We start from the raw sequence: 16,730 nt of genomic DNA, 5'->3' as shown, positions 1-16,730 counted from the left end.
TTTTTATTTAAAAAGTATATTTAATGTTTTTGGCCACGGTAACATTGCGCACAGTTTGATTTGCAACACTGTGTTTAAATATTTTAATATGTGATTCTTTGGCATACCAGTAGATGGAACCGTAGTGCTGTGTTGTTTTTAAGGACACACTGCTAAAAATCTAGTCAAAGATCCTCTCTATATGACAGGGGTGTGCTGCAGAGATGCTACTCAAAGAGCCTGACACATAACCAAAGCATTCTGCTGTTTCTAAGGACTTACTGCAAAAATGCTACCGTAATCAAAGATCCTCTATACAAATTGTGCAGACAAAATGCCAGTCAAAGATCCTCTGCATACCCGGATCATTCTGCTGTTTTTAAAGATCTACTGCAAAAATGCTAGTCAAAGTTTCCATAAGACAGGATCAGTCTGCTGTTTTTAAGGATCTACAGAAAAAATATATAGTACAGGAGTGCGCTGCTTTATTTAGGGGCCTGCCGGGAAAAAAGTGCGAGTCAGAGATCCCCTTTTTCAGTGTTTCTTAACCATAGGGCCAGGGCCCATTGTTGGGCCACGTGTGCCCCCTATAGGGCTGCCAAAAAATATCTGTTTCTCAGCTGTGATATACGCAGTATTATTCAGTTTGATACACTTTTCCACCACTTGTAGCAGTAATGACAATCTCAAACAAACAATTAAGTCTGGAGCTAAAGTCTTAGAACAGTTTCTTAAGCACAAAAAATGTGACTAAAGTGGTGAAGCTGTATTTTCATTTGCACTTAAACTTTATTGACTGTTTAGTTTAGAAACATATTAATTATTGATTTTTTTTTTTTAGCACAACAATTTAACACAAAATGTTTGTCTGTTATTTATGATTAATTTCTTATGCAGTATATTTCGTTAGTTTTTTCTAATCAGCCTGACCTAATCCTAAGGTTTGTGCTAAATAAATAATCATCTTTGTGATTAACATATGGTTTCAAATCATGTGCCAGTGTTGTAAACTGTAAGTAGGTTAGATATACAAAACCCAAAACCAGTGAAGTTGGCATGTTGTGTAATTCGTGAATAAAAACATAATACAATGATTTGAAAATCCTTTTCAACTTATATTCAATTGAATAGACTGCAAAGACAAGATATTTAATGTTTGGACCGAGATACTTAATTTATTTTTGGCAAATAATCATTAACTTAGAATTTAATGGCAGCAACACATTGCAAAAATGTTGGCACAGGGGCATTTTTACTATTTGAAATGTGGACTCGTCAGACCACAGAACACTTATGCACTTTGCATCAGTCCATCTTAGACGTTTCTGGGTGTTGTTGATAAATGGCTTTGGCTTTGCATAGTAGAGTTTTAACTTGCACTTACAGATGTAGCGACGAACTGTAGTTACTGACAGTGGTTTTCTGAAGTGTTCCTGAGCCCATGTGGTGATATCCTTTACACACTGATGTCGCTTTTTGATGCCGTACCGCCTGAGGGATCGAAGGTCCGTAATATCATCGCTTACGTGCAGTGATTTCTCCAGATTCTCTGAACATTTTGATGGTATTATGGACTGTAGATGGTGAAATCCCTAATTTCCTTGCAATAGCTTGTTGAGAAATGTTGTTCTTAAACTGTTGGACAATTTGCTCACGCATTTGTTCACAAAGCGGTGACCCTCGCCCCATCCTTGTTTGTGAATGACTGAGCATTTCATGGAATCTGCTTATATACCCAATCATGGCACCCAACTGTTCCCAATTAGCCCGTTCACCTGTGGGATGTTCCAAATAAGTGTTTAATGAGCATTCCTCAACTTTCTCAGTCTTTTTTGCCACTTGTGCCAGCTTTTTTGAAACATGTTGCAGGCATCAAATTCCAAATGAGCTAATATTTGCAAAAAATAACAACGTTTTCTAGTTTGAATGTTAAGTATCTTGTCTTTGCAGTCTGTTGAATTAAATATAAGTTGAAAAGGATTTGCCAATCGTATTCTGTTTTTATTTACGATTTACACAACGTGCCAACTTCACTGGTTTTGGGGTTTGTAATTATTGAATATGATTAAAAACAAAAGTAAGATTACTAATTCAGTGTTAATTATTCAGTGGACCCAGGACCCCTCTCTAGTGGAAAAGTTCCGCCCCGGGGTCAAAAAGATTAGGAACCCTGCCCTGGATAACTGAATTATTTGGGGGTTTTTTAGGACCTACAGCAAAAATGCTAGTCAAAGATCATCTATATGCCAGGAGCATTCTGCAGATTTTAAAGCCATACTAAACATCATTGTCAAATATCTTCTATATGACAAGAGTTGTCTGGTGGTTCAGGCTTCTGCTGCAAAAAAGTCCGTCTTCAGTTTAGAACCAAAAGTGATGTGTTTTTAAACCACACATGCACATTTATGACACACCTCTGCGCTCGGAATGTGGAAGTCAAAGACCAGAGGTCAAAGGTAGTAAACAACTCTTCCACCTGTAAACATTGTGACGGTCGTTAAAAAGGCGAGCAGGGTTAATGGAGGTCAGCGGTGGCGAGGGAGGTTCTGTGCCATCTGTAGCTGCAAGAGTGTCTTTAAACATAACTGACTAATAAGGCTTCCAGTTAATATGTTCCAATAACTGCACATGTTCTTGTTGGAGATGACAAGATAGATTACTGTCATCAGTCACAGTAGTGGGTACACACAATGCATCAGTCACTTTATTAGGTTCACACATACACAATTTAATACGATTTGATAAAATAAGTGTCTTTAGGGTATTAATGTAACACTGTGCCTATTATTGTGATCTGCACATTGTACTGTATGTGCCTCCACTGGATAAAGAAAAAATATTGGCGATGCTTGTTTTTCATTGGAAGGTGATCAAAAAAAAATTCTACTGTGTGAGGCCATAAAAAGTGCAGTCTGAAGGCGTCATCCTAAAGCTAACTGACGTTAATGTAACACAATGCAATAAACTCATAGCATTAATGCTAACTGTGTGTTGTGGTCTCTTACTCAGGTCAGCCCATCATGCTGTCTCAACCGAGCCAGTTGCTACAGATCAAAACCCCCCAGGTCGGCGTGGTTGCCATGCCGACCCTGGGCCAGGACAGTTCCGTCACTGCTCCACCCATGGTCTCCGTCACGCTTCAAAGCCCTTCTCCGGATGACGACGTGAGTAGCGTTTATGGGTTTGTGACGCCACAGTTTTACATGACGTTTGCCACGTGTTACTAGGCCGGGGGTCTGCAACCTGCGGCTCTAGAGCTCTAGCACCGCCCTAGTGGCTCCCTGCAGCTTTTTCAAAAATGTATGAAAATAGAAAAAGATGGGGGAAAATATATATTTTTGTTTTAATAGGGTTTCTGGAGGAGGACAACATGACACAAACCTCCCTAATTGTTAGAATTCCCACTGTTTATATTAAACATGATTCTCTGTTGAGAGTATTTAGCGGGCGCCGTTTTGTCCTACTAATTTTGGCGGTACTTGAACTCATCGTAGTTTGTATACATGTATAACTTTCTTCAACGATGCCAGAGAAAGACATTTTTTATGCCACTCCTTTTTTGTCTCATTTTGTCCACCAATCTTTTTATACTGTGCATGAATGCACAACAGTGAACTTTGTAGATGTAACTGACTTATGTGGAGTGCTTATCAAGCATATTTGGTCAGGGCGCACAGATCTTTTTGTATTTTTGGTCTAACATGGCTCTTTCAACATTTTGGGTTGCCGACCCCTGTACTAGGCAGAGTTAATCAGTCTCAGTCATTAAATACCATCATACATGTAAGCCGATCGGAACCTGTACTTATCCCTTTACTCATGCTATTCATTAGCTATTATGATCTCAGCTACGTGCTATTTGTGTTAGAATTCTTCTTGGTAACACTCCGTGTCTACTTCTGTGTTTATCGTTGCACATTTTTGTCTTGAACGTGCAAAATTAGTACTCTTTTCTGACTTTCTCACTTTTTCAGTTATGCTCCATCTGTGCACTGACATGCACATCCGCCTCATTGTCACTGTTTGAACTTAAACTACAAATCTTTCGTCCCCGTTGTCCAGGCTATTTGCCTCCGATACACAGACCCTCTGTGTTGTTTCAGGCTCGGGTCCACAGCGCCGCGGCTTTCGATTGCTCGCTCTTGTCTGACCTTTTGTGATGATTTTGAGAAATGTTCTCACAGCTATGTTTGTCGTATTCTTTTCCTGGGAGATGGATTTCCACATTTTGTGTTTTTGTCTTTGGCTGTTTGGCTTGGCGTCCGTGTTGCAAATTAGTTTTTGCGTCTTATTCTAAGGATGTAACAAGAAGTGTGATTGCATATGGAAGACATGGATCTTTGGCATTACCTCGACAGCAAAAATAACTAATAGCTTGATCTTGCTGTTTGTCTTGAACAATATTTTGACTGACTAAGCTCCAGTGAAATTTCACAAGTAAAGTTGTCTTTTAAATGTCAACAACCAATTCAAGGCTGTGAAAATACAAGTCTATAAGGACCCCCTGAAAGCAGTGTGGAGGAATTCCAATCCCTGGAGGCCAAAACAAACATGGTCCTAAACCATTTGTAAACCTAACCAACTCAATAAAGCATACAATAGAGAGAGGGGGGGGGGGGGGCTCTTCTCATTAATTATGGACAAACCTCATCTCAGTTTGTAGTGTTTTTTCCCCCCAAAATATATTTTTCATCTTAGCTTTAAAAGTCTTATCGTGTATTTCAACAACTTTAGGTATGTGTCAGAGGTCCCACAAAAGTGTATTGGAAGTGTGTTGTCCAAAATCAAGCTCTGATGCTGGAATTTAGACAATTTAAAAGCCAGACTGAGTAAACAGTTTTGTGTTTCTGTAGCTTCAAGGCTAATGTGTCTTGCAAGTATCGCTATTTTGCCTCTGTTGTAATTTTTACATATATTTCTGTACAGTGTTTCCCAAATGACTAAAATCTAATTGTGGCTATGGTGGATTGCGGGGATGGCATAATAAAGTTAAGTTAAAGTCCCAACGATAGTCACACACACATGCGCACACACACACATTAGGTGTGGTGAAATTATCCTCTGCATTTGACCCATCCTCATGTTCACCCCCTGGCACGTGAGAGGAGCAGTGAGCGGCAGCGGTGGCCACGCTCGGGAATCATTTTGGTGATTTAACCCTCAATTCCAACCCTTGATGCTGAGTGCCAAGCAGGGAGGTAATGGGTCTCATTTTTGTAGTCTTTGGTATGACTCGTCCGGGGTTTGAACTCACAACCTTCCCGTCTCAGGGCGGACATTCTAACCACAAGGCCACTGAGCAGATCAAATAAGTATAAATAATAATGTACATTTTGTATGTACATTGGAACTCTGGTTTACACACTTAATTGGTTCTTGAACAGGGTACGTAAACAGAAAAGTTTGTATTTTAAAGCTAATTTCTCTAAATAAAACAAGGTAAACATGATTCATGGGTTCCAGCCTCGAAAAAGTCCATATTTTAGTAAAAGTTTGTACACTCTGAACACAATATAACGCGTTATACAGTATTGTATAGCAAGCAATCATAGGGGGTGATGGATCAACTTTTTATTTGGTAACAAAGTCAAAACATCAACTAGCTTAACTGTCCTTACGTGCAGCCGCCTTGACGACACACACACACACACACACACACACTGTCACTAGCCCTGTGGTGCACTCACAGTGTGAAATCACAAAGCTCCTTAACTTCAACATCCAGGTCGCTAAATGATTACGAATAAAAAATAAAATCCACTTTACCTTGTCAGTTAATCTTTTTGGCGTGCTGCGGAAATGAGTGTAGGGGGAAGGGAGCGGTGTCGACACCGCTGTGAATACTTCCTGAATTTATCAAACCCACCATTGCTTTCTTTAGACTCACTGTAGGTAGCAAAACTAGAACAATAATGTCAAAAGGCTGTATAACACTTAAAAGTAGAGATGTCCGATAATGGATTTTTTGCCGATATCCGATATTCCGATATTGTCCAACTCTTAATTACCGATTCCGATATCAATCGATACCGATATATACAGTCGTGGAATTAACACATTATTATGCCTAATTTTGTTGTGACGCCCCGCTGGATGCATTAAACAATGTAACAAGGTTTTCCAAAATAATTCAACTCAAGTTATGGAAAAAAATGCCAACATGGCACTGCCATATTTATTATTGAAGTCACAAAGTGCATTATTTTTTTTAACATGCCTCAAAACAGCAGCTTGGAATTTGGGACATGCTCTCCCTGAGAGAGCATGAGGAGGTTGGGTTGGGGGGGGGGAGGGTCGGGGGTAATGGGGGGTGTATATTGTAGCGTCCCGGAAGAGTTAGTGCTGCAAGGGATTCTGGGTATTTGTTCTGTTGTGTTACGGTGCGGATGTTCTCCCGAAATGTGTTTGTCATTCTTGATTGGTGTGGGTTCACAGTGTGGCGCATATTTGTAAGTGTTAAAGTTGTTTATACGCCACCCTCAGTGTGACCTGTATGGCTGTTGACCAAGTATGCTTGCATTCACTTGTGTGTGTGTGAAAAGCCATAGATATTATGTGATTGGGCCGGCACGCAAAGGCAGTGCCTTTAAGGTTTATTGGAGCTCTGTACTTCTCCCTACATCCGCGTACCCAGCGGCGTTTTAAAAAGTCATAAATTTTACTTTTTGAAACTGATACCAATAATTTTGAAACCGATACCGATAATTTCCGAAATTACATTTTAAAGCATTTATCGGCCGATAATATCGGCAGTCCGATATTATCGGACATCCCTACTTAAAAAGCACACGATATAGCAATATATCAATTATCGCTGACTGAATGGACACTTGAGATCAATAAGCCCACAAACAATGACTCACCTGCAGGCACACATTAAATGAATGAAACGTTCATACACAGAATCAAGGTTTGTACAACAAAGCATATTTTTAGTTGGTCTGTGGTTTGTAAATCGAAAAGTTTTTTTAATGGGGGGTCTTAAATCGAAGTTCTACTGTCTCACTTTCAACAGTGTAATGTTAAATGTGGCCAAAAACGTCAGTAAAACTAACGTAGCAATGTTAGCTACAGTGTCAGCATTACTATTCTTATTCTTAACAGCAACATCATTTTAGGTTAGCCTATTCGCTAATGAAAAACGATCAAATTGACCTCTCCCACATACCGTATTAAACTAACTGACAGATAGTCAGCAGAACTCCAGGATTCATTTGAAGATGTGTAGCGAAGCCTTTAAAAAAAAATGTAAGGGGAAAAATGCACTATTACACTGTTAAAATTGAATGGCCAATCGTTGGTCATAGTGACTTTAAATGTATTTGTCGTGAAATGCAGCTGCGCTCACTTTACCAGCGGGATGGACTTTACATTATAACGTGAGCCGGTTAAAAATGCCTGTTAAAAACAGCCTTCCTGTGCCAGGTGTTACCATCTACTATACATCCAGTTTGTGTTATACTATATTGTGACCTATAGTTAGGATATTTTATCTCCTTTGCGTTAAACGGCTGCTAACGATTACATGCTTCAGACAGGTGTTGTGCAGGATGAAGCGTTTGCGACAGCTGTAAACAACCATCAGGGATCAGGGTCCCTGCTATTTCTTGGTGCTCTCGCACAGCCGGGAGATTTTGCTACTCCAGAATGAGAATGCTCCACAAATCTGCCATTGTAAGGATTAGGGGATTTAGAGACGGAGACCCATAAAAGGTATAAAGTGGGATGAGTTATGATGAACTAAAACGTGTTTCTTGCTCCCGAATGGCTTTAATATTGCAAGTGTCTCCAAAGCATATTAGAGATGATACGATTGTGAACATGTTTTGACATTGTTACTGCTGTGGGTCTCCTTATTCAATTTTAAGTAATACAATGACGAGCAACACAAAGTAAGACAAAGTGACAGCGAGGATTGCTTACAAAAGTCCCGTTATTAGTAGAAAATGCATGTATATGTTGGTTATTTTTAATAATAATATGAAAATAATAATAATAAACCCTACCTTCACCATTTACTGTAATTGCTTTTGAATGATGGGGATATACAGCATTGTTACAGTCTAGCAGGTTTTCAGGATTTTTTTCAGATTGATTGATTGATGTTTTTACACTGAGAAGCTTGTGCAGGCGTACTGATGTTGTAGAGAAAAATAGTCCGCCTCCTACATATTTAGCATACAAAATTCGAAACTATTTATCAACTTTAATCAGCGACGATAAATTATGTTTATAATTATTAAGTTACAGCTAACACATTTATTTACCTAAACTACAAAAAGCAAAGTGCTTTAATTTGAAAGCAAGCAACAATTGGTAACAATTGATAATTTTTAACTTTAATGCTGAATTGGAGTGCTTGAGAAAGTGTAATGAAAAAATGTAGCTCTCTTTGACCATGTGTATATGTCAATACAGCAGCAGCAGAGCCAATGTTGTAATAACGGTCAAGAGCTAATTGCTCAGTCAGCATTAACGTAAATTCCAAATGAAAATCCACTACTTTTTTCGCTACCGGCCTTAATGCAAATAGTTTTCATAAAACACATGCAAAGACACTGAAATGATGTGTTATTGTTTGTGCTATGGCGCCAACTTTTGGACGAGTGAATGTCTACAGTATTTCCTGCTGTTTTAAAGCTTTGAACCGCAAGTACAAGAGCCGTTCTGTCTTTTTTAATCATCCATAGTGTTTCTACTCATCTGAATTCTTTATTAATCACTCCCAAGCAACGTTTGTAAGTTTTACAATATAACTACAACAATTCCCTCTTACTAAATCGTCCCATGTGTGATGTCTGTAGGAGTGCTTCATGCATATTTGTACGTGCTATCGTAATGTAACAAAGAGGGCTGTGGTTCTTTGGGCACTGCACGATTTGATTCTTGGGGGTAATGATTCGATTCGGAATCGATTCTCAACTCAAAATGATTCTCGATTCAAAATCCATACTCTTTGATAACATTGGGTGCTAGTTCTATGGTTAACAAAATATCTCCATAAATTAAACACCTCTGATAAATTTGCGGGCTTCACGGTGGCAGAGGGGTTAGTGCATCTGCCTCACAATACGAAGGTCCTGAGTAGTCTTGGGTTCAATCCCGGGCTCGGGATCTTTCTGTGTGGAGTTTGCATGTCCTCCCCGTGACTGCGTGGGTTCCCTCCGGGTACTCCGGCTTCCTCCCACTTCCAAAGACATGCACCTGGGGATAAGTTGATTGGCAACACTAAATTGGCCCTAGTGTGTGGATGTGAGTGTGAATGTTGTCTGTCTATCTGTGTTGGCCCTGCGATGAGGTGGCGACTTGTCCAGGGTGTACCCCGCCTTCCGCCCGATTGTAGCTGAGATAGGCTCCAGCGCCCCCCGCGACCCCAAAGGGAATAAGCGGTAGAAAATGGATGGATGGATGGATGATAAATTTGCCTATTACTTGAAAGAAAACTGGTTTTGTTTAAAAAAAAATTGACCCAAAGGTTTGAATATTGAAATTTAAAAAAAAATAACGCAACAAGAGAAGTATCCAACACTTCTCTTTTCTAAAGTAAATCAGTACATCAGATATGGGCATCTACATCAACAATATGATTTGCCCAAGTGGCTGTACAGGACAGATTTATTTATTAAAAAAATAAAATAAATAAATAAAAATAAAAAAATAAATATATATATATATATATATATATATATATATATATATATATATATATATATATATATATATATATATATATATATAATTATTTTTAATTTAAATTTTTTTTAATTTTAATGCATTTTTGATTTTTTTTTTATGAATGAACAATTTTTACAAATAATGATCATGATTCACTTTAAAATCTTTTTTTTTTTTCACACGCCCAGTAATAAAGCTAGCCTCATTAGCATTAGATAATATCCTAACAAAGACATGCACCTGGGGATAGGTTGATTGGCAACACTAAATTGGCCCTAATGTGTGAATGTGAGTGTGAATGTTGTCTGTCTATCTGTGTTGGCCCTGTGATAAGGGGGCGACTTGTCCAGGGTGTACCCCGCCTTCCGCCCGATTGTAGCTGAGATAGGCTCCAGCGCCCCCCGCGACCCCGAAGGGATTAAGCGGTAGAAAATGGATGGATGGATAGATGTTTACGAGTGTCTGGGTTTGTATTATTAACTTACAATGGCATTCTGTTTGTATTGTTCCCGTTTCACAAATTCCTCAGTAAAGTCACCAAAACGTCAGCGTGGAGTTATTTTAGTCCTTTTAGTGGATTGAAGAGGTAACTTCCGCAGTTAGTGGGCCCATGACGATAATGTCTGTATTGTTTGATCAGTTACAAAGTTTGGAATCAATTAAGGTATGTAAATAAACATTTACAAAATCTTTCGTTGGAAATAACTATTTTTATAACTTGTATATCTGCGGTGCGGCGAATATATGGAAAAATATATGTTTTTTCTCTAAAATTTAGAGGGTGCGGCTTATATACCGGTCGTTCTATACTCCGTAAAATATGGTTGTAACGCTACACAACAGTACGACAAGTGTAACACGCATGAGTTTCACACCAACAGCTGGGGAGCAACATTTTAAAACGCATACAGAGCTAGATAAAGTTGCCTTGATGCTGATCACTCATGATTGGAGTAAATACAAAATTACACGGGGAAGTCAAGTCACCTACAGCCACAGATGTTCATGCCAATGTTTTGGCATCTAGCGCTAATTAGAGACAGCTGCCGTTGTTTGCTTTTGTAAACAAAGCCCTCTGCAGATTTTGGACCAGTTATATCATGTTTTTGTACTGCACAGGATGACAATCATCTCACCTGCAGCGCACTCAGGCAGGCCACCATGATCGATGTTTATGACCGCCAGTAAAGTCGAGAGACATTTTTGCAACGACTTGTCAAAAGAGGCCCCTCCCCTTTCGATGATCTCATCGCAGCGTCCTCCATCGGTAGCGCTTCATCTGTTTAACACAATAAAACGCACACATATGGGTGCAGGATCCAAGGACAGCTGTTAGCAGCGTGCCCACTGTGTTCTTTAAACGGTAATAGAGGCATTACATCTGCTCATAGAAAAATTTATATATTCCACGTTCAATTATTTTCAACAGCAAACAGTGACAGTTTCAGGCCGTCACCTGTCAAAGTGAGGTTGCCTGATAAATGCCGCTGCAGTTTGACGTGAGGTCCCCCTTCCTCCATTCCCTGGTAACTGCATACTCGCCGCGTTCCCAGGCTCGGCCCGGTGGCACAATTCCCAGATCGAGTGCCGTGAGACTTCAGGGGTTTCTCTGGAGACGGAACACAAATAACTTAATCAGCAGCAGGGCTATTAGTCCTGAGATCTTAGCAGCTTTACCCCAGGGACAGAAGTAGCGGGAACTGGATTATCAAATAAGGTGTTTTGGTAAAGGAGGCGTGTCATTGTGTGAAACTTTTTTTTTTGTTATACTCTCTAGGTCAGGGGCTGGAGCCATTTTTTTTTTAAATTTTACAGGCAAATAAATCTGTCCATGCAAAACTCCCTATTTTCTTTTGAGATGTTTAGTTTTTGGGACATATTGATGGGGTCCCACACTAAAGAAGTCAGTCTTTCTCATGCAGACGTCTATGGAGGTTAATTTGTGTCTTTATTACGAAAGCTTTTTTTGGACACTGAATTTATGTAACCAAATTTTTTGCTTTTGAATTTTGTGAAAGTACGTTTTTTTCCATCAAATTATGCTGACAATTTTATTGAAAATAAATTTGGTGTAAAAAAAGTGTGTGTAAAAAAAAAATTCACAGTGTAAAATATTCAGTGTAGTTCAGTGTAAAGTTGAGATTTTAATCATTTGTATAGTTTGAAAATATCCAGTGGGCCGCATTGAAATGTTGATTATGTTGTATTATGCCAAGGTAGCCCAGTTATCTGCTTTTTTATGCTGATTTGCAAGACCCGTGTCACGTGACTTCATATTTGACACCCCATTGGCTGGTTGTTAGACAGGATCGATTGCTTCAGTCTTAATTTACCAGAAGTGAGTCTTGCTTTTGGATTATTTTGATTGATATTGAAATCACGATTAATCTGAAAACATGATTATTTTTGTGCTGCTGCTCTGAGATGACGAGTTTGGAGACGACTTGAGACTGTTTACAAAAAAAAGGAGAGCCTCTGAAGTTGGTACTGCTGTCCTGTTCGTACATTGATCTTACATCAATTATTTTGTTCACATCAACACAGGCACATGAGATGTGCTGTGGGTGTATGAATTGTTCTTGCTAATTTTGGTTTTATAGTTTAGTCTGCGTTTCAAGTTGCCGTTTCGACATTGGTCAGTTCAAGACGGGGCGGTTGAGTGTTTCGGGGATGAATGGGCACTACCAAACACAATATTTTTTCCAAAGAAATGTTCCTTCTTTTCACAATAACAGCATTTCACTTACATTTATGTCAAGTTCCGTGATATTCTGCATTCATCATGGTTTTTGCATGCACGTTGCACAGTGCATTAATTGATTTTTCCGATGTATGATCGTGAGAAGCCAAAATCGAAATCAGGATTACAATTTTATTAATTGTCCAGCCATATGTGTTATGATTACATTTGTGCTTGGTCTCAACATAAAGCTGACAATTGACAATAATTTGTGGTGCAATATATTGTCCCATAATTTGGTTATTAGCCCACGTTTACTTTGATGCTCACTGTACTGAGGTCCTATGACATGGGTGTCAAACTCGTTTTCATCGAGGGCTACATCGCAGTTATGGTTGCCCTCAGAGGGCCGCATTTAACAATGAGTAATATATGAATATGTATATGTGTGTATGTATATAATACATTAACAATATTTTTTTTTACATAAGCTTCAAAAACGTTTTTAATTTTATTTTGAAAACTGGCAGCTGAGTCACCAGAATTTTACAGTAAAAGCATTTTTTTTTTTTTTTACAGCATATAAGAAATGGAATGAATGGAGAAGCAATACCACTGTTTTTAGCTGTAAAATTTTTGTTTTTTTACCGTAAAATCTTGTTGTTTTAATTTTTTTGTGTGTGTTTTTTTAATGTTTTGTCTTACTGTATATGGAAAAAAAACAGTATCAAAGTTGATTTTACGGTAAAAAACCCCAACTTAAAATCTATTGTAAATTTTACAGTCCACAATTTGATTGATAATTTGTGTTTTGAAATCATAAGTCAAGCAGATAATTAAGTACAGTATTTATCTTTATTTTAACAAAAAATATTTGTGGAATACATGATGCAAAATTTTGGTTTTGATAATATTGAATTTTAAAAGATATGTAATTGAATGCAGTACATAATTGTTAATGTCAAAAGGGAAAGAACAAATATATTTAGTTGGAAAATATATTTTATTAACGCATATTATTTCCAGGCTTTCGCGGGCCACATAAAATAATGTGGCGGGCCAGATTTGAGTTTGACACCTGTGTCCTATGAGGTATGCTGCGCATGCACGTCGACGGTCCATCATTCAGAATAGGCTGCAAAAAAACAAAGAAAAAGCAAAAGGACAGCTTTTGGAACTCTTGCTCTTCCCCAAATTGTTGGTTTAAATCTGAATTGTACTACCATTTTACAGGCAGTGCTGTAGAATGTAGAAAGTGTAGATTGCTCAGCCCTTTTTGACCTATATTAGATTTCTGTGCGTGTCTCAGTGCTCGAACGCTGACACCCTCCATAAACACGTCCGTCCACACATAGACAACAGAGAAACTGCAGGAGCATCTCGGTGTAAATATTTCCCCCGCAGAAGCTCCATCGCGTGCACTTAAGGGCTCTCTGTGGGTCGAGGGGGTGTCACGGACCCTCCGACGGACATCTTGAACATGTCTATTTAACACCATCCCGTCATGTGCAGTAAAATTCTCCCACTATCTCGTGTGTCTTTGTTCATGCCAGCTTCTCTGTCACACTTCAGAGGATGAATAACTGCAGAGCAGATGTTTGAGCTTTGTGTTTGGATATGAAATACACGCATGTAAGACCGACTGGGGGCATTAATCATAGGAATGAAAATGTATTTTTTAAACCAACATATATAAACATGATGTCACAGCAGCATGAGGAGCTAATGATCTATTGCCGAGCAGGTGGCATTCATTGCATTCTCACTCAAATGCTGCCCTATTTTCCCTGTTTGAATAGCTGCTCCCCAAACACATCCAGATGTGATAAATCCTGCGACATGAGTCATCATTTTAAGTGTTATTCTTTTTTTTTTTCTAACCCCCCCACCGCCTTTCTGCTTTTTTTCTGTCCCATATTTTTCAACCTCAGTCAAAGTTGTCCCAGCGGCAGCAGCGCATGATAAAGAACCGCGAGTCAGCGTCCCTATCTCGGAAAAAGAAGAAAGAGTATCTGCTCACGCTGGAGGCCCGCTTGCAACTGGCGCTGTCTGAGAACGCGGTGCTCAAGAGCGAGAACGGCAACCTCAAGAAGCAACTGGAAGGCCTGCTGAGTGAGGTGAGCATCGAGAAGTCCAAAGCAGTGTCCCACAAAACTGAGTGCACGGTTTACATTTCAGCAAGCATTTTATTGCATCTTCTTATCTTTTAAAAGGTCCGACGGACATCGAATCGGACAAAAACCGAAGCAATTTTTCCCCATTGGAAATCATGTAAATCCTATTAATCGACCTGAAAATATTTATAGTTTTACCTGCAAAACAATATCTCTAAAACATAAATGATGATTAAATGAACATTTAACATCACTTTCAGTTCAGTTCAGTGTCAGTTTATTTCGAACATGCATACAATACAATGTTGTTTCATAAACAGCACGTCCGAAAAGGAGTAGGAAGAAGCTGAGCTTATTTAATCCTACCCCTTTTCATACCATAGCAATTTTATCCTATTTCCTTGTTCTCTGTAACAGAAAGGGGAACAAATAAATAATAAACAAATAATATACCGTAGTAAGTAAACAAATACATAAATAATACTTAAATAAAAAAAAGGTTCGAGATGTTCATCATAATTCTTGTTCTGTATACTTTGTGAACACTTGTAATTTGAACAGTCTCTTGAAATTAATCATATTTGTGGTTTGTTCGATTTCTTTGGTTAATCCATTCCATAATTCAATTCCACATACAGATATGCTAAAAGTTTTAAGTGTTGTATGAGCATACAAATGTTTTAAATTAGATTTTCCTCTAAGGTTATATTTCTCCTCTTTTGTTGAGAAGAATTGTTGTACATTTTTGGGTAGCAGGTTATAGTTTGCTTTGTACATCATTTTAGCTGTTTGCAAATGCATCAAATCGTCGAATTTCAGTATTTGTGATTCAACAAATAAAGGGTTTGTATGTTCTCTATATCCAACATTATGTATTATTCTAATTGATCTTTTTTGTAACACCGTTAGTGAATGAAGCGCACATTTGTAGTTGTTTCCCCATATTTCTGCACAATAACTCAGATATGGTAACACTAGCGAGCAGTAGAGAATATGAAGTGATTTTGGTCCAGAACTGGTTTTGCGTTGTTCATTATTGACGTGTTTTTTTGCTACTTTATTTTGTATACTTTTTACATGAGATTTCCAATTAATTTTATCATCTATTTTACTATTATTGAAGATAAAAAAAAATCAAAGTGAGGCATACGAAAATCAAGGTACCGCTGTAATGTTGGACCGCAACTAACAATTATTTTAATAGTCAACGAGTGAGCGATTATTTTTTCGATTAGTCGACCGGTCAAACGATTATTGCTTATATGATCTGCTCTACACGATTTGAGTCCATTTCCAAAAGTCATTTTAGTAAACTTTATAAAATAAACTTAGATTTCTAAGGAATTCATGGCTTTACTTTACAGTAGTATGTCAACTTATGGTTCTGTGGTGGAGCTCTTAACTCAAAACACTTGTATCTCAAATTAGTGTCTCCCATTGAAAATTATTTAAATTAATTTATTTAATTGGTTTTTGGCCCCAAAACACCACCATTTTAAAATGTAATTTGACATATTGAACATGTTAGCAAGTTTTCACCCACTGTTCATTTTTTTTGGTGTTTATTTTTTACCTCTCCTAGGATGCGACAATGCCATTATTTGTTTAAGTATACAAGAGGCAAAGGTCGCTGCATTTTTTTTTATTGTGCTGTGACACCCGCTTGCTTCCTGTTGCAACACTTCTTGCACGTGCTTTTCCTCCATGAGGAATGCAAAACATTTAAAAAATTACAATTATGTTTTTATCATATTTGTTGCCTTTCATTCAGCAGGAATGAGGTGACCGAAATATTACAAAAAAGTTCTCACGTCGATGTAAGCTACTAGAGTAGTACCTTAATTTTGTGCAGTCCCAGACCATGATGGTGAGCTTTGAGATGTCACAGTACCTGTTGGAATTTGTGCTCCCCAAGCTCCCAAGTGCCGGCAGCACTTGTGCTACCCCAGACCATGATGCTACCACACTTAAGGGAGTGGGGTCTTCGAAATGTCATAATACCTGTTGGAATTCACACTTCCCTTTCATAAACCACAGCTGTCCAAGGCCGGCAGCATTCATGCAGCCCCAAATGATGATGCTACAACCTTTTTAAGGGAGTGTGTTTCCAGACTGTTACATCACTCAATCAATCAAACTTTATTTAAAGACCACTTTTTATATACAGGCAAGTGGCCACACAAAGTGCTTTACACACAAAAAAAGAAGAAAACACACACACACAAACAGAACTATTGACAATAACAATACAAAACATGGCATGGCACTAAGGATTGAGGAAA

General features: G+C 38.4%; 1 protein-coding gene across 1 annotated transcript in view; it reads left to right on the top strand.

Moving 5' to 3' along the window:
- Nucleotides 1–16,730, top strand: part of atf6 (activating transcription factor 6) — a 74,078-nt gene that overhangs the window by 12,211 nt on the left and 45,137 nt on the right. Inside the window, exons 7-8 of the mRNA XM_061978023.1 lie at nt 2,989–3,143; nt 14,266–14,451. Of these exons, the coding sequence (XP_061834007.1) occupies nt 2,989–3,143; nt 14,266–14,451 (341 nt within the window). The remainder of the gene's footprint in view (nt 1–2,988; nt 3,144–14,265; nt 14,452–16,730) is intronic.

Source organism: Nerophis lumbriciformis, linkage group LG18, assembly GCF_033978685.3.
Source record: "Nerophis lumbriciformis linkage group LG18, RoL_Nlum_v2.1, whole genome shotgun sequence".
Taxonomy (NCBI): Eukaryota; Metazoa; Chordata; class Actinopteri; order Syngnathiformes; family Syngnathidae; genus Nerophis; species Nerophis lumbriciformis.
The sequence above is the reverse complement of the archived record's forward strand: the minus strand, read 5'-3'. Positions and strand labels throughout refer to the sequence as shown.